The 22,833-nt window shown below is 38.0% G+C and overlaps 1 protein-coding gene across 4 annotated transcripts; it reads left to right on the top strand.

Annotated features, from left to right (window-relative positions):
• The first annotated feature begins 6,246 nt into the window (after positions 1–6,246).
• Positions 6,247–21,386, top strand: LOC121758627 (cullin-associated NEDD8-dissociated protein 1-like). 4 transcript variants are annotated; one of them, XM_042154004.1, is made up of 28 exons: positions 6,248–6,549; positions 7,128–7,314; positions 7,839–8,049; positions 9,232–9,397; positions 9,506–9,635; positions 10,287–10,401; positions 10,505–10,662; positions 10,737–10,860; positions 12,176–12,226; positions 12,296–12,378; positions 12,827–12,911; positions 12,989–13,090; positions 13,190–13,288; positions 14,440–14,550; positions 14,644–14,727; positions 14,797–14,937; positions 15,845–15,937; positions 16,025–16,146; positions 16,258–16,420; positions 16,520–16,759; positions 17,320–17,568; positions 17,663–17,839; positions 17,940–18,086; positions 18,237–18,353; positions 19,531–19,699; positions 19,821–19,898; positions 19,998–20,136; positions 20,890–21,386. In XM_042154004.1, exons 2-28 carry the CDS (start codon positions 7,139–7,141, stop codon positions 20,984–20,986), a joined length of 3,627 nt encoding a protein of 1,208 aa, XP_042009938.1. In that variant the 5' UTR covers positions 6,248–6,549; positions 7,128–7,138; the 3' UTR covers positions 20,987–21,386. The 4 variants fall into 4 exon arrangements, with proteins under 4 accessions (XP_042009940.1, XP_042009938.1, XP_042009937.1 ...); XM_042154003.1 differs by having other exon boundaries at positions 7,145–7,314; XM_042154005.1 differs by lacking the exon at positions 7,128–7,314.
• The last annotated feature ends 1,447 nt before the right edge of the window (positions 21,387–22,833 follow it).

Here is a 22,833-nt window from a genome sequence, read left to right on the forward strand (position 1 = left end):
AGGCTATCTTTGCCTCCGTGGGACCCGTTTCACCCGCTTCGACTTACAACGGAGAGGGTGAGGCCGAGCCGCTGGAGCGGGAGGCCGAAGTCGAGCGAGCCGGGCATCCGGAGAAGGAAGCCGATCAGGAGACGCAGCAGATCGGCTACGGTGGCGCCGAGCAGGCTGAGGAGAGCAAGGAGGCAGAGGCTGAAGCTGAAGCAGATGAGAAGGAAGCTGAACCTCACCGAGAAGGTGGAGACGAAGCTAGCGAAGTATGATTTCGTCTCCCTTCTCTTAGTTTAGTTTCTTCCTTTATGTAAAATGGCCTTGAAGCCCTCCTTGTATAGAAAAATTTTTTTCTTATGAATGAAAAAATTCTTCTTTCTGCTCTTGTGTCTTCGTATAGCCTTTCGTACTCTCTTACTCCTGTTGTGGTTTACTACCTGCTCGGTAAGCTGAAATGTCGAACTGACGTAGCTGCTTTGTATTCTTAACTCTCAAGGAGCTGGAGATACTTCACTGGAAACGGCTGTACTCTTCGGCTTTAGACGAAGCTGAGAAAAGAGCTATAGCCGATCAGACGAAGAATGACGAGCTTCTGGCTCGTTTAGTGAAGCTGGAGGCCGATAATAAGGACTTAGAGTCCGATAAGAATGATCTGGAGGCCGAGCTGAATACGACCATTGCTGAGAGGACTGCGTACGAGGATTACATCCGTGTGCGCGGGGGAATGACCATATCAGATGCTCAGAGTCGAGTTGACGAACTGTGGGAGGAATATAATGTACTCCGGAGGAACAATGCGCTGGAGAGCTCGGCTTGCCAACAAGTCGTGACATCATTGCGGCGCTGGGCTTCTCGGTACAACATTGTTCTTTCTCGGCGCCCCTCCATAGAAAGATTCCTTCGGCATATCGCGCCAACAGATGCTCGCACTCCAGATCAAACCTCTGGTTCCCTTGTTCAAAATCCTACTCCCAGCCAACAACGAACTCCGGAACAGCCGGAAACGTCAAGACGAGAACGGGCTCAGGAGCAACCGGAATCGTCAAGACAGGGACGGACTGAAATTCGCCGAGGAGTTGTGACTATGAGCGAGCAAGATCAGCAGATGCTTATTGCAGAGACTCTTCATCGCCGAGGTGTTAGGACTTCTCGAGCTCGGGGAAGAGGCGTTGGGTCGAGGATAGCATCTCGTCGACCTGCTTATTCTTCATCTGCTCGGAACAACCGAAATCGGCTTCCAGAGGATTTTGCAGATAGGTGGCTTAACTTCAGCAACCCTGGACAGTAGAATAGTCCTTTGTAATAGCGTAACGCCATTTTGTAGGGTAGCGGAGTTGTGTGCCGAACAAGATTTGAAAATGAAATTTTGTTTTTGTTTTCGCTTCTAACACTGTGTATTTACAGCTTAGCGAAAAAATTTCATCGTACTTGTCCTCGGTCTTATGAAGTAAACTTCTTTGACCGGACTTGTCTTTGGTCTGATGAAATAAACATCTTTGACCGGACTCGTCTTTGGTCTGATGAAATAAACATCTTTGACCGGACTCGTCTTTGGTCTGATGAAATAAACATCTTTGACCGGACTCGTCTTTGGTCTGATGAAATAAACATCTTTGACCGGACTCGTCTTTGGTCTGATGAAATAAACATCTTTGACCGGACTCGTCTTTGGTCTGATGAAATAAACATCTTTGACCGGACTCGTCTTTGGTCTGATGAAATAAACATCTTTGACCGGACTCGTCTTTGGTCTGATGAAATAAACATCTTTGACCGGACTCGTCTTTGGTCTGATGAAATAAACATCTTTGACCGGACTCGTCTTTGGTCTGATGAAATAAACATCTTTGACCGGACTCGTCTTTGTGTTCTAATTTGGCGATTTTCGTCGCCGGGATCGAACTTTCCCTTGTCCTAATTCGGCGAGTTTTATCGCGTGGATCGGACTTTCCCAGTTAACCGAAGTGGTCTTATGCAGTAAACCTCTTTGACTAGACATGGTCGTCCTCGGTCTTATGAGGTAAACTGCTTTGACCGAACTTGGTCGTCCTAATTCGGCGAGTTTTATCGCGTGGATTGGACTTTCCCTTGTCCTAATTCAGGCAAGTTTTATCGCGAGAATCGGACTTTTGTTGCAGTTCGTTTCAGACGAAGTGCTTGATTCTTAAGCAGAATTGTGGTCTTGTATCCTCTTTAGAAGCTTTGACACACAATCGTGGGCTTGTTGCAGCTCGTTTCAGACGAACTGCTTGTTTAAGCTGAATTGTGGTCTTGTATCCTCTTTAGAAGCTTTGACACACAATCGTGGGCTTGTTGCAGCTCGTTTCAGACGAACTGCTTGTTTAAGCTGAATTGTGGTCTTGTATCCTCTTTAGAAGCTTTGACGCACAATCGTTGGCTTGTATGTTCTAAAAAGGGGATCAGCCTTTGAAGAACGAGATACCTCAGTTTTATTTGTAAGAGACGACACTCACATAGACAGACACAACGCACATAGAGACAAGAACAAGTAAAAAACAAAGAAAACACATAAGACTGACTGACCGGACTGTCTCTTACAAATGGAACTTCTTGAGGTTGGAAACGTACCATGTTCGGGGTACTTGTGCTCCTGACGCGTGAGTCAATTTTTAAGACCCTTTGCCGAGGACTTCTGACACCCGATATGGACCTTCCTATGTGGGCTCGAGTTCGCCCAGCTTTTCTGCTCGGCTTACTTCGTTGTTTCTCAAGACGAGATCTCCCACTTGAAATTGCAGCTTCTTCACCCTTTGGTTGTAATACCGGGCTACTTGCTCCTTGTACTTGGCTGCTTTTATGCAGGCCAATTCTCTTCTTTCTTCGGCCAGATGTAGTTCGGCTCCGGTGTGACTTCGGTCATTTCGCCGGCCTCTGATTCCGGCTGCTGTGATTGCTATGCTTGATGGTGCCGAACTGATTGCTCGGCACTTTTAAGCGCAATCTGCGAACACACTTGCTCTTTTTCGATCACCTCGGATGACCGCTATCTCTCCTTTAGTGGAGAAGGTGTTCGGCGAGGATGCCTCTGATCGCTATGACCGGGCTTCTTTTTGTCTTCTCTAGATGAGCTGTCTAAAGACCGTTTTCGACGGTCTGCCTCATCGGCACGAGAAAACTTGTCCGCAAGGTCCCACATCTCTTGAGCTGTTTGCGGACCGCACTCCACGAGCTTTCTGTAGAGAGCTCCGGGCAGGATTCCATTTTGGAATGCCGAAATGACAAGTAGATCATTGAGATTATCTACCTGTAGGCATTCCTTATGGAATCTCGTCAGGAAGTCGCTGATCTTTTCGTCGCGACCTTGACGTATAGAAAGCAGCTGAGCCGAAGTATTTCGGGCTTCCGCTTTCTGAAAGAACCTCCTGTGGAAAGCATCCATCAGATCTCGGTAGGATCTAATGCTGCCTTGAGGAAGGCTGTCGAACCACCTTCTGGCGTTCCCGATGAGCAGCTCGGGGAACAGCTTGCACATATGGACCTCATTGAGACCTTGGTTCGCCATATTATACTGATAGCGTCCCAGGAAGTCATGAGGATCCACGAGTCCGTCATAGGTTATCGACGGAGTTCGGTAGTTCTGTGGAAGGGGAGTTCGGGTAATATCGTCCGAGAACGGAGTCCTCAATACTCCGTACATGGCGAACCCGACATTTCTTCGGTATGGAGGAGATGGAGTTCTCCTGTGATTCCGGTACCGAGGATTCTTTCTTCTGGAAGACATGACACTACTGCGGTAGTGACTGTCTCGTATGGAGGGAGAGGGAGAATCCGCCGTTTTTGTCCCCGGCTGCTTTTGGCTTTTTTGCAGGAAGGTTAAGAATTCCTCCTGCTTTTCCGCCAAAAACAGCTTGACAGCCTCGTTCAAATCGGGCTGCTGGGAAGACTCGGTGTGACGGCTTTTGGAGCGGCTTGTTCCTCCACCATGAGAACTGGTGGTGGATTTATCCCTAGGCTGTTTTCCCGACCTATGGGATGGATTGGCTTCCTCCTGGTTCTCACGGGCAGGAATACGGGTACTCTGCGATCTGGTATGCATTTTTTGGGTGGAAAAAATGGATCAAAAATTCGCTTTATCACAAATTTTGTTCTCTGTTTCCCACAGACGGCGCCAGTGATGATTCCGCGAATTTTTGATGATGATAAATGCTCGTAAAAATAAATTACGACACAGAGAATTTTACGTGGTTCGATTTACTGAGGTAAATCTACGTCCACGGGGAGAAATGGGGGCAGGTTTGTATTGCTTGATCTGCGAATTACAGCTTACAACACAGACTTGCTATATGATTATTTCTCTAGAGAGATTCCAACCTCTTCTATCAGATCTAAGTTCTATTTATATAATGAACTCAGATCATGGCTTGCATCACCACCCCAAGTCGTGGATGTCGTGTAGGTTATGGCCTAAGATCGTGGGTGAAGCGTAGGTCATGGCCTACGATCGTGGCCTGAACTGACATCACGTGGTAGTGGGTGTGTTGGACATCCTGTATGGGTCCACTAACTCCTTGTTCGGTCGAATACCGAGACCGAACTGCTTTGGTTGCCGATCTGAGAGTAGAGCTTGATGCCGACCTGAGAGCAGAGCTTGATTGGTTGGCTTTTACCGAGCTGTAGGCTGAGGCCGAACTCTTTGGTAATGCCGAACTCCTCCGAACTCTTTGGTAATGCCGAACTCATACTCCTCCTTGGGCTTTGGGCTGATGGGCCGTCACTGCTGTTGGGCTTGTTTAGTTCGTACCCCATCAATCTTCTACGCATCAATTTATGCTTTGAATTCAAAATATACATACGTATATCATAATTTTTTCGGTTCCACTATGCAATTCCCAATATTCTCAATTTGGATATATTGTGAAAGCAAGGGAAGTGTTCTATGATATGGCTGACATTATGCTAAATCTCCATTGGAATTCATCTCCCCACTAAATTACACCGCCCAATTAACGGGAGTAGCAATCAAATTAGATCTATTTTTTTTCTTCCTCTTCTTCTCTTCATCTATGTGCTATTATCATCTGTGTGCTACTATCATCTGTGTTTATCTCTTTTAGCATAACTTTAGAGTGTAATAAAATACTTAGAGCAGAGCACGAAGAAAAGACATTGAAGAGAGGTAGGGGGAATTTTTGAATTTTGCAAGGAGACAGATTTGCTGAGATAATTTTTAGAGTAGATTTTGCAAAGAGCCAATATGCGCAAGAGGAGAAGATAAACGATTAGAGATGCGAGATACATGCTCCCTCCATCGATTAATACAAGTTGACGCGTGTTTTAAGAAATGTAGTAGAAAGTGAGAGAGAAAAATGATTAAAGGAAGTTGGATAGTACTTTTATGTACTCTATTAGTTTTTTATAATGTGAGTGAAATAAAGTTAGTGGAACGTGAGGTTAATTTCTAAAAGTAGAAAAAAAACAAATGAAACATTTATTGGGGGACGGTCGGAAATGCAAAATAAGACTTTTATTGATGGAGAAAAATAGTAGAATAAAAACAAAAAAAAGGTGACAACGCTCACCTATAGCTCATTAAAGCAACGTTTATTGATGAACCGAGGAAGTAGCATAAAAAAAAACGAGGTGGCGACGATCACCTATCGCTCATTAAAGCGCGTTCAACAAATGACTGAACACTCGCCTATTGCTCATTAAAACAACGTTTATTGATGGAAAGATGAAGTAGCATAAAAACAACAAGGTGATGACGCTCACCTATGACCTATCGCTCATTAAAGCACGTTATATTAAACGTTGTTGCTGCATATTTTCAATCTTGAATGACACGATCATTTTTTTCTAAAATATCTAAACAACTTTAAATTTATATGATTCTCTTCATTTAAATTATTTTAAAAATTTATTTTATCGTGATTTTAATAAAATTCTAATGGCACATGTTAACACAAAAAATATAAATGAAAAAAATGTAATTCATGTACTATCTTTACCGATTTGCAATATAATAATATTCATTGTTATAATAATCCAAATTCAATATATAATAAATAGTAAGTTTGTATAATAGTCTTATATAAATATGTTTTCGTGACATATTTCATCGAAAATAATTGATTCTTAACAATCTACATATAATCATATTCGTCTATTTTATATTGCTCTAAATATGATGTATATAGGTCATTTATATTCATAATAAGTAAACTATTAAATCTAGCTAATATGCATATGAAACCTTTTACCAAAATTGCATAATTAGATGATTAAGATTAAAAAAGCGAAATTACATTGGAACTCAGACTCAGGTGAAGGAACGGAAAGTCTTTTCATCCTCTGCTTTCTTCACTCCTTTGAACTCCGATGCCCTCGCCGTCCACACTCTACAGTCTACACTACATCTCGGTGCATGTTTCTCTCTGAAAATCACCGCCGCGTTAAAACGCTTATCATTCCGGAACCCTAGCCATCTGCTGGCTTCTTCGCCGGGGGATCCCCTCTATTTCAAGTGCGCGGCCGCTTTAAATTGATTACAATCGCCCTGCAAACATGGCGAACTTAGCCCTAACTGGAATATTGGAAAAGGTAAACACACATCATTGCTGATTTCGTCCACTTTTTTTTTCCCTCTGCCGTGTATGGCAGGCAGGATGTGATTGATTGATATTTTGAATGATTTTGGGGGTGTGGTGCGGAATTGGGGTCACCGATGATCGGAATAGTGACCGGAATTGCACCTACTTGTACAGAACCTCGAGAAGGAGAGTAGGATGAAGAAGAAGTAGTGTTTTGCATTAATTTCGATGATGACCTACAAATTGGAGAAGTTACAGATTATAAAGCTATGAGCTAGCTAACTAACTTGAATTGGCAGTTATAACTAACTCATTCCTAACTAATCTTCATGCCACGTGTCAATCTTCTCTCCGCTTCCCTCGAGTGTACACATGTCATGACAGCTCGTCTTCGGCCTTTACTTGTTATTTCAGCTCGTCTTCGGCTTTCAGCTCGTCTTCGGTTTTTATTCTGTTTCAGCTCGTCCTCGGCTTTTATTCTATTAATCTCATTCTCGGCTTCGGCTTTTATTCTATTTCAGTTCGTCTTCGGCTTTTATTCAGTTCGTCTTCGGTTTGTATTCTACAAATCTCATTTCCATGCATCAGGGTGCAACGCAATGCAGATGACTGGGAAGGATAAGGACTACAGATACATGGCAACTTCTGATTTGCTTAACGAGTTGAACAAAGAAGGGTTTAAACTCGATGTTGATCTCGAAGCGAAGCTTTCTAACATTGTCATTCAGCAACTCGATGATGCAGCAGGCGATGTTTCCGGATTAGCTGTCAAGTGGTCTGATCCCACTGCTTGCTTAATTCACTATGTGTTTTGTATTTGCTTCTTAATTTTTTTATTGATTTTATCTCTGCTTAAATTGTCGTGAAATTTTTATTATTTTCAATGATTTTCTTCAGTACCCATTTACACTCTTGCAGATGATAAAATTTCTATATATACAATAGTTTCTAAGTTTTAGTTCTACTTTTATATTGCATGAATTAGAATGTAATTCCCACTGAGCAATGGTTGAATTGTACTGGATAGATACAGTAGATGCTGTATCGTTAGCTACACATAGTTAAATGTTCCTGTTTACTTGGCAACGCAACCATGTGAGTGATACATCTGTTTGTGAAGAATGAGCTTTCAGGACTACTTCCATGATATATAGGAGTTATTTCAAAATGTTGCCAAACTATTATATGAACTGACTTATCTGCATGGAGATGGAAAAGTAGATCCAGAAGTTTTAGTAGTATGCAATGCTGGTGAACTATAATCTAATTATATATTGTTATGTTTCTGTAAATTCCTAGCCTTGTTCCCTTGGTGAAAAAAATCCACGAGCAGCAGGTTCTTGAGATGACTAATAAGCTTTGTGATAAATTGCTCAATGGGAAAGAGCAAAATCGTGACATTGCCAGCATTGCTGTTAAGACAATTGTTGCTGAAGTTCCTAATGCAACTGTTGCACAATCTGTTCTTGTATCCATTTCTCCCAAGTTGATACGAGGAATAGTCACACAGGTCAGTGTGATATATATTTCTTTCAGTTTTTCCTTCTACTTGACTAGCTAAATACCTTCTAAAGCAAACTAAACTAGTACTATACTAAGCTTGTCCTGTCATTTCAATTTTGTGAGTTAGTAGAATATGTAGAAGCTGTCTCTGCCTGAACGATATGGCATCATTACTCTTGAAACTTAATTGATTTTGCTTCAGATGATAACAGAGGTTTTTGTTCATGACTTCCTTTAATTCCAAATTTTCAATGAAACTGACCCTAACCAAAGGGTAAGTGACTTTCTGTAAAAGATCACCTTTTGTGTGGTGAAGCTTCTTGAAGTAAAAAAAGGGTTTAGATATCTAAGTTTCCCTCTGTCCCATTAAAAATGAAACGTTTTCCTTTTTGGGTTGTCGCATTAAAAATGAAAGGTTTCCTAAAAATGGAAACAACATCATCTCTCTTACTTTATTTTCTCCTCATTAACTCACAAAACAACACTACATAAAATCCCGTGTCAAAAAACAAATGTTTCACTTCTAATGGGACAGAGGGAGTACGTGTTAAATGATGATGTTCACACCAGGGGGAAACTGCTGGAGATATTAAACATTAAATGGTACTCCTTTCAATTAGGCTAAGCTTACGATGAGGTTGTTGTTGGCCAGGAGCCCAAAAGAACTTCAAAGGTTCAGTATGGGTATAAGTAGCATGATTGGTCATGCTCCACTAGTAAGAATCTCATCACTGAAAAGATCATATTTGTCTTTATATAAGTTAAAACTTAAAAAGTAGATGAAAATTATCTAGACTATGAGGATTTCCATAAGGTTGTGCAATTCTTGCAGCACTTTGAAGCAGATTCACGTCTTTCTGGTTTTTTTCTCTATAGACTATGTGGATCTGATTTTTCTAATATGTTCTGGATTAATCTAGACGAATTAAGTTTTATTAGGTTTACCATCTGACTATTGCAAAGTAGAGTAGCTACTCTCCTTTACCAAATGCACTAGAATTCTGAGAAAATTAAATGAAGTTCACATATTTGAATAAAAAAACTAGTTATAAAGCTTGGAAGTGTTCGAACAATCAAATCAACGGTTTAATTATGTTGTATTTTCATGTCTTATTACAAATTTACAGCGACACATGATGTGCCTTTTATTTTCTCTTTCCAATTAAACTTATTTTATTTCTTTCTCTAGGCGATGGGCACAGAAATCAAATGTGAATGCCTTGATATTTTGTGTGATGTTTTACACAAATATGGCAATCTAATGGCATCCGATCATGAGGTGCTGCTGAGGGCACTTTTGCCCCAGTTGAACACCAATCAGGCCAGTGTGAGAAAGAAGGCTGTTTCATGCATTGGTAAGGCTACTGATCCTAGTGTACTCTAGAACAATGTACCCTTTTGTTTCGTATTCTCAAATGACCTCATAATTCCTTGAGATGGTGTAACGTAAAACTTCTGTGCAGCATCTTTGGCTTCAAGCTTGTCAGATGATTTGCTGGCAAAGGCTACAGTTGAAATCATCCAGCTTTTGAAAAAACAGACAACAAAATCAGAAATTACTCGTACAAATATTCAAATGATTGGGGCGTTGAGGTAAGTTGTTGAGCAGTTCTCTCTCTCTCTCTCTCTCTCTCTTTATTGTTACATGCGTCTATATAACTTTGCTGGCACAACATATCTACTATACTATGTTCATCAAGTTACATTATTGTTTCAAGCAAGATGTTCCTGCAATTTAGGAGCAAAGTTCTAGTTGCAATAGCTCATCTCTAGGTGAAAATCTACTCAATTCTAGTGGATTAATAAACTAATTCTTCAGGGTTGTTCCTTTACTACATGCTACATTGTAGAAGTGAATGAATTAATTGACAGTTTAATACTCATATAGCGTTGGACTGTTAGCCTGATCCATTACTATTAGCTAGGTTGGATATAGATGCTTTGGTTTACTGGGATTGGAAAAAATTTAATTGTGCACATGTTCATTCTAGGATGGTATAGTAAAGTGGCAGTTGTTGAATCCTTATGTTGGACTATTTTATTTGGAACCAGTCTACTTGCTAATGAAGTTAAACTGAAAAGCAGACTGATTTTTAGAGGAAATTTTCTGTTCTTAATTAGAAATTCCATAGATATTTCCTAAAATGTAGTATCATTGTATTTCAATATGTGACTTTTGTAAACATGGTACTGATTTATGAGGTGTCTCATTGTGAATGATCTTTGGATTTTTTTGTTATGAAGCCGTGCTGTTGGCTATCGTTTTGGTCCACACCTCGGAGACGCTGTTCCTATTCTAATTAACTACTGTAATAATGCATCAGAGAATGACGAAGAGCTTCGTGAGTATAGCTTGCAGGTACTTTGTTTATTCTTGTTTTTTTTATTACTATTTTATTAATTTATTCTCCCACTTCTTTGTTGCATTTTTCCTTTAAGGCATCGTATATGTTCTGATGTAGGCATTAGAGAGTTTTCTACTTAGGTGTCCCAGGGATATCTCTTCCTACTGTGACCAAATCTTACATCTTACTTTGGAATTTCTGAGTCATGATCCAAATTTTACCGATAACATGGAAGAAGACACAGATGATGAGAGTTATGTGGAGGAGGAAGATGAGTATGTTTTAATATTTATTGTCTGTGAAATTATGCTCGAGAAAATATGTTCTCATGGTTATTTTATGCTTGTAGTGATAGCGCTAATGAGTACACTGATGATGAAGATGTAAGCTGGAAAGTGCGGAGAGCTGCTGCCAAATGTTTAGCTGCTTTAATTGTTTCTCGGCCTGAGATGCTTTCAAGACTATATGAAGAGGTATACCGTTTATCAGTTTTTCATCCTTGCCACTTGCTGTAACATGGAGGGTTTTACAGTTAGTGGCTCGCATTGAGATTCTCAGAACTGAAAGACCTGTATGCTTTGGCTACATAAACTGATTTTAAATATCATACTAATGACAGCATTCACATGGAAATTGTTATGCATGATTGTCAGTACCTGTACCTTTATTTTTGTCCCCACTAGAACTGTAACTTGTCCCTGGAGGTTTTATATTGCTTACTTTTGTCCCCACTTTGGCTATTATATACTCCCTCCATCCCATAAAAATAAGGACATTTGGGACGGCATGAGAATTAATGCATAATTGGTAAAGTAAGAGAGAGGAGGAGAAGGGTAGTTAAAATAGTGTTAGTGGATAGTAGGACCCACATTATTATTAGTGTTTAATGGTGGCCCCTAGTGGAGTTGGGGAGAACTTTCCATAAATGGAAATAGCTATTTTTATGGAAGGACGGAAAAGGGAAGTCCATATTTTTATGGGACGGAGGGAGTATTATCATTCAAGAGAGACCAATTGATAGATGTCTTGAGATCTTAGAACTTTTTTCCAAAAATAAATGGCACAAAAAGATATGAAGCTTTGTGTGAGCTAGGCCAGCTGGCAAAATTCGAAAAACTAACGAGATACACACAATATACAACTCTTTGGTTCTACTCTACTCTAAAAGATGAATGCCACGAGAGAGTGTTCATTCTATTAGTTCTTGTTCTACTTTCTGTTGAATGCATGCAAGTAGAATGCCAACGTAGTAACTGCATATTTTCTACAAAAGTTTATTTGGGGGAGGGCATGGAATCATGGATTCAAAACCTTGTTGGTTGATCATTAAGAAAGAGTTTAGCTTCTTATTGGTTTTTATCACATGACACAAATTTTTATAGCTGAAGATATAACAAACCAAGGCATTCAGGTTAAGGGAGATTCATGTGCCAGAGCCATGTTTATTATGTATAAAATATTTGATCGTGCCCTCAGTTAGCCCTTTTTGATCTAATAACTGGTGAAAGCTTGTGGTACTATATACACTGTAAATGAATTCTTTCTAAAATCAAGCATATGATATTACTACCTAAAGGTTAAGCATCTATTTCTTGGTATTCATGGATGAGATATTTTCCTTTTCTGTTAATATGGAATGTGAGAAATGTAGACAACTAGACATGATGGTCAATCAATGTTTTTTCGATATGCAAGAGAAGTTCTTTCTTTTGTTCTCTGCATCTATTGTTTCTTTCACTTACGGATAAGCTGTATGAAGAACTGAGTTTGTAACCCTACTCATTTCAGGCTTGTCCAAAGTTGATTGATAGGTTTAAAGAAAGGGAAGAGAATGTCAAGGTATTAATTATATTGTGTATGTGCGACAGTGAGGCTTCTTCTTCTTCTATCTAATGGATTATGCTGTAGATGGATATCTTCAATACGTTCATTGAATTACTAAGACAAACAGGAAATGTTACAAAAGGCCAGACAGATTTTGATGAATCAAGGCAAGTGTATTTTTCCTTCTTGGTTGCTTGGATTTTCTTCTGTTGTGTATTAAATCCCATTATTAGTTCATTGCTCATAGAATTTGATGAGCTTCTGTTTGTAACTAAGGCGATCAAACGATTCGTATTGTTAGTAGTGTGTTGAATATTTTGATTTCATGGTTGTCAATCCACTGGTCTCCTGCATGTTGATTACATATCTGGAAAAAAACAAACAAAAAAGATCATAGCTGGGGTAGGACTTAGCATAAACTTTTGTAGTATCTATTAGATGCTCATCATCCACTTGTGGCAATTACTAACCAAAATTGCCAATATTCTCAATGTGTTTCTTCTTTTCTGTATAGTACTATAATGATGCTCCATCCATGGAGCAAAAGAGACTGCCGTTGTCCGCATTTGCTGATCGGAATTTGTTTATTCTTTCTATTATTGCAACATTATGTAGTCCTAGATATCTATTGAAGCAAGAGGTGGCAAAGATTGTTCGATCTGTAAATAAACAGTTACGCGAGAAATCTATCAAGACAAAGGTAGAATAAATTACAAGATACTGTGTGGTATGCAGAATCTTGAGCACTGGGAGTTCATAACTTAGGTTGCTTTGCAGGTTGGAGCTTTCTCTGTTTTGAAAGAACTGGTAATAGTTTTGCCTGATTGCCTTGCAGAGCATATTGGATCTCTGACGCCTGGAATTGAGAAAGCACTTTGTGTAAGATTTTTTCTGTTTTTCCCTTTCATGTTTTGAGTTTCATTATTTCATGTTTTCCTAGAACTTTGATTATATATTATGCATTTACCTCTTCGACAGGACAAATCTTCTACCTCAAATTTAAAGATTGAAGCTCTTGTTTTTACTAGATTAGTGTTGGCGTCACATGCTCCTCCTGTTTTTCATCCGTACATCAAGGTAGTGTCTAATCAAGTTGGTCACTGATTTATATAGTTTCTCAACTATTTGTTACATGAATGTCACAACACAATTATTTTTTGTTTAGTTTTTGTTTTCTTCAGAATCAGATTAGTACGTCTATTTTTATTATTAATACTTTGGGGAACTTACATTTTTAATCCCTTAAGGGTAATGGACTTGTTAGTTAATTTCGAGTTATAGCTTTTTATGCAGACTAACAAAGGATGCTATAAATGATATTTAACACTTAATGCTTGTCATGGCACAATAACGTTTGTTTTTTAATCATTTTATTGTTTCCAGGAAGTCTGGGTTTCTGTATTTATATATTTTTATTCTGGTTTATATACATGTTGCATTTCTCAATGTTTATGGATGTTCGGTGAGGATTGTGCTGGAACTTCACTTGATGAGAGAGATGCCATACAATGGAAAATCACTCCTGTAGTACTTATTAGTTAATATTAAGAGCACAGACCTCTATACTGAATGTTTAACGATATATCAGGGGGTAACAGGACCTGTTTAGCTTTTCTGCCTGAATCTTGGGTCTTGAGGCTTTGATTCTTTCATTTAGTTCTGTGCTGATATAAAGTTTGGTGAGCTTTAATATCAGGCTGAAAAAAGTTCTCCTATTTTCTGCCTAACTAGATAAATACTTTGGGTTTGCATAAAAGGACAACAAGTTGAAAATTATTCCACACCATGTCAGCTTCCAGCCTTCCACAAAATTTGCACCTGATGTGAACAGTCCATGTTTCCATTTTCTTTGAGAATCAATCTACGATGAAATTGTTTACTAGTAATATTGTTCTTTCCTTAGAGGCTTAGAGCAGTATGTCCATGATCCTTCCTTTCATCTCTGTTCCCGAAAAGCACTGAACAGGGGTGTGTTATTTGTGCCCGTTTAACTGACTGGAGGAGCTATACCTGAACTAAATCCCAGGCTAAGAAAAAAAAGTGAGATGAATTATGTGTTTCAAATTTTCATGAACTTCCATGAATATTTGGCTGTAATGATTTTATCATTCATTTTGCATTATTCCTTTAAAATAATTGTATGGTTGATGTTCATGAATTTGAAAATGTTCTAATTCTATGAAATATTGTCATTGTTCTGTACTGAGTATCTGTGCCTGTTTTCTTAGGCAATATCTGCTCCAATCATATCTTCTGTTGGTGAACGGTATTATAAAGTTACAGCAGAGGCATTAAGAGTATGTGGAGAACTTGTTCGTGTCGTGCGACCAGATATTGAGGTTTTCTTCTTATCATTTTTAACATTTGAACTTATAGCCTACTTGTTAGGAGTATTTTACCTCTGAAAATGTAATTTTTATCTTTTTGTCCAGGTTTATGATTTTGATTTTAAACCCTATGTCCATCCTATATATGCTGCTATCATGTCACGTTTGACTAATCAAGATCAGGATCAGGTTAGCAACAGTCTTGCAGCTATATCCTGTGCTCTTTCTATTATCATGTCTTACTCCTATCCTTTGCAGGAAGTGAAAGAATGTGCAATTTCTTGCATGGGACTTGTGGTTTCTACATTTGGTGATCATCTTGGGGCAGAGCTACCTTCATGCCTCCCTGTGCTTGTTGATCGAATGGGAAATGAGATTACTCGTCTTACAGCTGTCAAGGTTAGTCATTTAATGGATTTTGATTTATATAACACTTTACGATTTTTTTTCTTTTATATACAACTACGTGCAAATTTTCATTATTGGACAAACTTTATATTCTGAGTTGGATGTTCCTTTATGTTATGTGGGTCTTGCAAATTAATCCTTCTATGTCCAAAATTTTAATTAACTCCCCAAAGATGGAGTATGATGACTGATAAATGGGTGGTGTTATTGGTTATTGGGTACATTTAATGGATTTTGATTTATATAACATTTTACGATTTTTTTTCTTTTATATACACTATGCACAACTTTTCATTATTGGACAGACTTTGTATTCTTAGCTGGATGTTTCTTTATGTTACATGGGTCTAGCCATCTAGCAAACATACCTTCTATGCCCAAAATATTAATTAACGCCCCAGAGATGGAGTATGATGACTGAGGAAATGGGTGGCGTTATTGGTTATTGGGTACACAAGAAGCTGCCTGCATGTGGTCCATGATTAGGATGGTGTTTTGTTCACTTAAACGTATGAATATAATGTGTGTGTGTCCACCGGCTTCTTTATGAGAAATGCACATGGATGCATGTTGCCTTTGGTAACAAACTGCGCTAAAATGAACCTAAGAAGAATTGAGGAATAGTGCTGATAGCTATTTAGTGACTGGAGATTGATATGCATCAAATTGTAACATGACTTTGGTTACTCTATCATCTCATCTGCCACTTAGTTCAATGGGTGAACCCATAAACTGCATGAACATTATTTATGTTGCATCACCTAGCTGTTAGGACTTCTTCTGTTTGTTTAAGCAGTATTATCAACAAAACATATATTAATCATTTTGAAGGACACGTTAGATTTGGTTTACTGTTTCATTTGTAAATCGCCATACCTTTATTCTATTTTTTTCCCAGGCATTTGCTGTCATTGCTGCTTCTCCTCTGCACATTGACTTATCCTGTGTTTTAGAGCATGTAATTTCTGAGTTGACTGCATTTCTAAGAAAGGTATAACCTACTACTCTTCCCTTAGCATTCAAGTGAATTTTTCCATATGGTGTAAACCGAGCTGTTTTGATTGTTCTACTTGAATAGGCCAATCGAGCGCTAAGACAAGCTACACTTGGGACTCTGAACACACTTATTGTAGGATATGGTGACAAAATTGGTTCAGCTGCTTATGAAGTCATTGTTGTTGAGCTTTCAACTCTGATCAGGTTTAACAATATTTGATCTATTGTCAATGCACCAAACTATTGCTGGCTTTTTTTTTGTTAACGAGATAAGTTTCCATTTGTAAATCTTGATTCTACCTTTTTTCTTTTCAGTGACTCAGACTTGCATATGGCTGCTCTTGCATTGGAATTGTGTTGCACATTAATGGCTGACAAAAGATCTGGTCCGAATGTCGGTCTGACTGTCCGAAATAAAGTTCTGCCACAAGCTCTGACTTTAATTAGAAGCTCTCTGCTCCAGGGCCAGGCCCTTCTGGTACTAATTAGTAATTTTATATTTCATTGATTAATACTCATGTTATAGCCTTATAAAAAATTTGATTCTCTTTTACTCTTGTCTTTTGAAAAATCACAGGCACTACGAAATTTCTTCACTGCTCTGGTTTACTCGGCCAACACAAGCTTTGGTGTACTGCTTGATTCTCTTCTTTCTGCTGCCAAACCATCTGCCCAGACTGGTGCTGTTGCGAAACAGGCTTTATTCTCAATTGCTCAATGTGTGGCTGTTCTCTGTCTATCTGCTGGCGACAAAAAGTGTTCCTCTACAGTTAACATGCTTACAGACATCTTAAAAGCTGATAGCAGTACCAACTCGGTATGCAAATCTGGTTTTGTCTACACCTTAATTTTCTCTGAAGCTCTATTTATAAGTTACTGTTAGTTCTGAAGTAAGCATTATCTTGATGAATGTTGTGCTCAAACTTATGTCCATGGCATAAACTTGTACATTTATTACAAACCCTATTATGGCCAATGTAAAGGAAACAATTGCATATTATATGTAAGACTGGATTGTTGGATAATGGATATAATACTTGGCAGCTTGTGCCTGTTGACTGTGGGACAGATCACAGATGTTGTGATCATGTTGAAAGTACATACAAAAAGCCTTACATGCTTTCAATAATTCTGTACTATTTCTTGTATGGCACTTACATGTTGAAGGTAAATACACAAAGGGCACAATCTTCCTTTGTGATTTAGAAATTATTTTTCCTTTTTCTTTGCATTCTATATGTTCAATTGTTTTTTCCGCCATATCTTGTGGTTCTGTAAGCTCATGAAGTTCATTTGTTCAATCCTTATTGCACAATAAAGTTTTGGTTATATGGCATATATCCAGTGCTCTTATGGTTTTGCCGTTATTTCTCATAGGCCAAGCAACATCTCTCCTTGCTGTGCTTGGGAGAAATTGGCAGGAGAAAAGATTTAAGTTCTCATGACCACATAGAGAACATTGTTATTGAGTCTTTCCAGTCGCCATTTGAAGAAATAAAATCCGCTGCATCTTATGCCCTGGGAAACATTGCAGTCGGGAATCTGCCTAAATATTTGCCTTTCATCTTGGACAAAATTGATAATCAGCAAAAGAAGCAGTATCTGTTGCTCCATTCTCTGAAGGAGGTGTGTTCCTCTTAGATCCATGCATTTAAGAGATACTAGTTTCTTCTGATTATTTAGTCATGCTTGAACTTGATAAACACTCACCTTCTTATAGGTCATCGTGAGACAATCTGTAGATAAAGCAGAATTTGATGATTCCAGTGTTGACAAGATCACTAAATTGCTATTTAACCACTGTGAAAGTGACGAAGAGGGTGTTCGCAATGTGGTGGCTGAGTGCCTGGGGAAAATTGCTCTTATTGAGCCTGGGAAACTTGTTCCTGCTCTTAAGGTATCTACTAAAAAGAAGTAATGTGCTTTTGAGCTTTTCTATAAACATAATACACCTGATATTTCTTGCATTGAGTAATATACTTGAAATATTCTTGCAGGAGAGGACATCCAGTCCTGCTGCATTCACCCGGGCAACTGTTGTTATAGCAGTGAAATATTCTATAGTTGAGCGGCAGGAGAAAATTGACGAGATTCTGTACCCAGAGATTTCTACTTTCTTGATGCTTATCAAGGATCAAGACCGGGTAATTGTCAGAAACCCACTTTGAATAAATTTTAAGAGTCATCAGTTTTCCCAATGTTTTGGTTAGCAGAAGGAATTGCATTTTAAATACCTCATTTGAAGATCCTTGACCATAAATGCAAATTTTCACAGTTTATTGGTCCATATGCAGCATGTGAGACGTGCTGCTGTTTTGGCCCTGAGTACTGCTGCTCATAATAAACCAAACCTGATAAAGTCCCTGTTACCAGAGCTATTGCCACTCCTCTATGATCAAACAGTAATAAAGGTAAGTGCTTCAGTATAACTCACAATCATAGATAATGTACCTTCCAAATGCTATCAGATGCATTCCCGTTGACCAGGAGTGTTCTCATATTCTAAGATGCTTGTCTTAAACCAATCAACACTTTTCTTAAATAAGCAAAAGGTTCTATTTTGCATGGCTGTATATTGTTACCTTTTATCATGTCAGCCTTGAAATGGAAACTATTCTTTATAATGGATGCGATTTTAAATTGCCTCCTTTTACTTATGTAATATTATGAAGCAAGTTCCTTTCAATTGTTCCGACTACACTCTTCTGGTTGAAGTATATTGCATTCATTGAATTAAGGGTTACTTCATGGCCTGACCTTGGGCCAAGTAACCAAACGACTCGACCTTCATAATTATCAAAACAAATCGTGACTTTAGGAGAAGTTGCAATATGACCCATGCCTAAATTTTAGGCTCAAGATTATGGAAGGCCCAAATCTGTTTTAAATTTAATGCGACGTCGAATTTGGGGCTACCACATCAGAATATTAAGCCAGGAAATGCAGGCCTGGGCCATAATTGCAACATTTTGAATAAGGTCAGGTTTCTCTTTTGAGATTTATGAGGATTGGGCCATTTTTGCAACTCGACCCAAAGGTCAGGCCATAAACTATGATTAATCCTTGAATTTAATGTTATACAGACCCCTCCAAATCTTATGGATGTTAGATGTAAGCTTCTTGACTAAAGAAACAAAATAATTCTTGGATGGCTTTTTAGGAATTGCTTGTAATGGATTCTATTATGTCATGTTTAAACATTCTGTTGTAAGGGTCTTAACTAAAGACCGGCTTGTGAAATTGCTAATAATGTGATCTTTTGCTTCACATTCAACATTCCGACTTGAGTAGAAAATATGTTCTAAATCTAATTCTACCATGAACTGTAAGTTTTCTTTTTGTCAAAGCATTTGGAATTTTCTTCTACAATTGGAGTTTTTCTCCTGAATTCATGCATGCTATATGGTTTCCTGCCTTATAACTATTCATGATGTTGTCGATTCTTCTCAAGTAAAACATTTTCTCTGTTTTTTGGCTTGCTTAAATGTAACACCCCACATTTTGTTATCACTTTATTTGCTTATAGCAGCAGCATAATATTTGGAAATAGGAACTTATAAAGTATTATTCTGAAATTTCTCTTTGCAGAAAGAATTGATCCGGACAGTAGATCTTGGCCCTTTCAAGCACACTGTAGATGATGGGCTTGAATTGAGGAAAGCTGCTTTTGAATGTGTGGACACTTTGTTAGACAGTTGCCTTGATCAAGTCAACCCATCTTCGTTTTTAGTACCATACCTTTTATCTGGTTTAGATGGTAAGCAAACATTTGAAGCACCAATCATCTTCTCCTTGGTATCTGCACTTCCGTTGGTTGTTATATGTGCCAAACAAGTGACAATTGAGTTTTAAATCTCATACCTTTTCATTGTTTGTAGATCATTATGATGTTAAAATGCCTTGCCATCTTATCCTTTCAAAGTTGGCTGATAAGTGCCCATCTGCTGTTTTGGCAGGTATGCCCATTTATTACTATATATTTTAGAATATTCTAATATTTACTTCCTACTCTTATACATTTTATACATTATAATGTAATTTACATGGACTTCCAGTATTGGATTCGTTGGTGGATCCTCTCCACAAGACCATCAATTTTAGGCCCAAGCAAGATGCGGTCAAACAAGAAGTAGATCGTAATGAAGACATGATCCGAAGTGCCCTTCGAGCAATCGCATCTTTAAACCAAATAAGGTATATTTATATCTCAAAGGAATATTCTTTTTTTACATTCCCCTGAACTCTGGTCATACTCATTGTCCAAGATGATAAGAAATCCAACATAAGTTACAAATTATTTATCTTTCTAGATGAGGTGATGGCATGCTTTTGCTTTTTCTTTGAACTCTCCACAAAATCCTATGTATTCTGCTCCGCTCCGTCTCTGCAATTTTTCATGTTAGTTGTATTTTTTATGCCATCTCTTCTCCAGTAGAAGTCAAGGGAGAGAAAATCTAACCTGTTTATGATATTTTTTTTCTTTCGGGCCCCATACCTTCTATACTAATTATGATGCACTTTGAGGCTTTGTTTGGATTGCTAAGTGATAGATTATCAATGTCTAATGTTTACTTGATTTAAAACTATGGATGTCTAATATTTACTTGATTTAAAACTATGGATAACAAGAGGCCCATGATTTGTAAATTTTAATTACTAAGTGGTTGATTCGGGAGATGGGATCCATGTGCTTCTTTGTTATACATGTGAAGTATATATTAGTTTCACAATATACGACATTCCATCCACAAAAAGATACCCACTAATTTACATTTCCCAATGTATCTGATCTTATGAAGCATCATCTGATGATTCATCTTGCTTTGTCTGTAAATAATGTTTCAAATTCACTATTTCCTATATTAGTGAAAATATCTGGAAGATAATGTATTGATAAAAGCTTGATTTTTTAAACTCTTTTACGCTCTGTTTTTTGTTCATTTGCAGTGGAGGAGATTGTAGTCACAAGTTTAAGAATCTTATGAATGAAATTGGCAAGTCCAAGACACTATCTGAGAAATACTCATCCATCCGGAATGAATGACATTGCTACATCCGATGAGCCTCGCAGACATCGATGAACCTGTGATACTGATGGGGTGGTGGTATGGGCGGACAGAGGGTTGTACTACATACTATTTATGCAAATGCCAACATGTGAGGCTAAATTATGTAAAGAAGTGATCTCATCGTGATGTCTGGGTATTTATCTGGTATTAGGATCATTGACCCAGAATGACATATCCTCGATTTTTCACCATTAAATCTTCTCTGTTATTTTGGCTGGTGCTATGTAAATTAATGATAGTTTTCAATTATTTGCATTAGAAGAGGAGATTAAAAGTTTGAATTGTTCTATTTTCATTTTCTTTCCATTAGTAAATGATAGGAGTACTACTTTATTATATCCATTGACTACAAAACCAAGAAATTTATCTTTAAAATTCTCACTGCCCTCATTTCATTTGATGTATATTTTTCACCACTTCTGGATGAGTTTACTTGCTATTAATGCTTTCAGTGTTTGATGGCATCTACGTTCAATGAAGTTTTGCTGTTTCTGTTTCCCAGTTTCGACCAATGTCTTAAATGAAAAAAATGTGTACTTATGCATTAATACCATTCTCCAAACTATTAGCAATGACAAATAGGTATTCACCGATAATCCACTCTTTTTTGTTGTGTGTATCTTTCAATACTTATAACCAAAACCACCAACTATGAAAGAATTAAGAAAGAAACAAAATAGGAGTATGTTGATGCACATATTTATTAGGAGGGTACATTTTGGTGTGATTTATAGTAGTATTAAATTGAGATGGGATGGATCGTGGATGCAGACACAGTAAATGGAAAATGTATCAATACTGAATTTTGCCATACTGAAAATGCAGTATATTTAACTTCGGTATATACCTAAAATTTCAATAAGTTAAAGATATGGTTTTTACTTATACTGAATTTTGGCCGTACCGATCCACTCCTAGGTACGAGGCCCAACTAAGGAACTTATAGTAGACGTGAGCGGTGGATAACCTTATCCGTTTGGACAAATGATGTTGTTTTTGAAAGGAGTTGATAGTAAAATTTCTCGCAATACATACGTGTATTTATGAGATAAGAAGCAGCATGTAGCATTTTACCCTTACAGAATCTGCCATCCAAGGTAAAGTAGGGTAAGTTATCATCAATATAACCCAACAATGCAAGATGGATCGAGAAAGCTAATACTAAAAGCAAGAAAAAAGGTTATATTGATTTTGCAATGGAGTGGCCATTCATGCTCATCTTTTAGGCAACACAGTAGCATCAAAAAAATTGGTGGTTGGAGGATATACAAAGTGGGGCACATGGTTGAGACATGTTTTTTTTCAGTGAAAAAGGTGAATCATTCATATTAAGAAAATGAGAACGATGTGTGTCATCTTTCATTTTGTCTCATCATTATTCATAGATTTTGTAGTTGCCTTCTTTGCCATCTCTCTCTCAGAGAAAAAAAATTACTAGTGACCAGAAATTAATGGTTCTTCTGTTTACTCTTTTTGTTATTGTGTAGCGGCACTATGTTCATTGAGTACGCATTAACAGAAAAATAAAAGTGGTTGCACTAGAGCAAGCACCCCACAAATATGACTGCTAAAATAGTAGACGCCGACAACGCTGGAAACATGTTCTGTGCCAGACACCGATAAATGACCTTTTTTTGGGGGTTTATTTTGAATTTCTTAGTTTTTGGTTTATTTTCTTTTCTTTTAGGCCCTTATGATTTTCCAGCCGCTTACAAATAGCGGGTGTCTTTGTTTTGATTATTTACGATTTCAAGAAAATGAAGTTTCTCTGATTACTCACTAAGTTCAATTATTCTTTATACGCTTTCGCATCAATTGGTAT

The sequence above is a fragment of the Salvia splendens genome, chromosome 12, assembly GCF_004379255.2.
Source record: "Salvia splendens isolate huo1 chromosome 12, SspV2, whole genome shotgun sequence".
In the NCBI taxonomy this organism is placed as follows: domain Eukaryota; kingdom Viridiplantae; phylum Streptophyta; class Magnoliopsida; order Lamiales; family Lamiaceae; genus Salvia; species Salvia splendens.

Bases quoted from the DNA above. Each gene is read 5' to 3' on its own strand.
- LOC121758627 (XM_042154003.1), top strand. From the start codon at position 6,514: ATGGCGAACTTAGCCCTAACTGGAATATTGGAAAAG. The intron at 12,912-12,988 runs GTAGAATAAATT...GTTGCTTTGCAG, and splicing joins AGAAATCTATCAAGACAAAG to GTTGGAGCTTTCTCTGTTTT. The intron at 16,421-16,519 runs GTACTAATTAGT...GAAAAATCACAG, and splicing joins TCCAGGGCCAGGCCCTTCTG to GCACTACGAAATTTCTTCAC.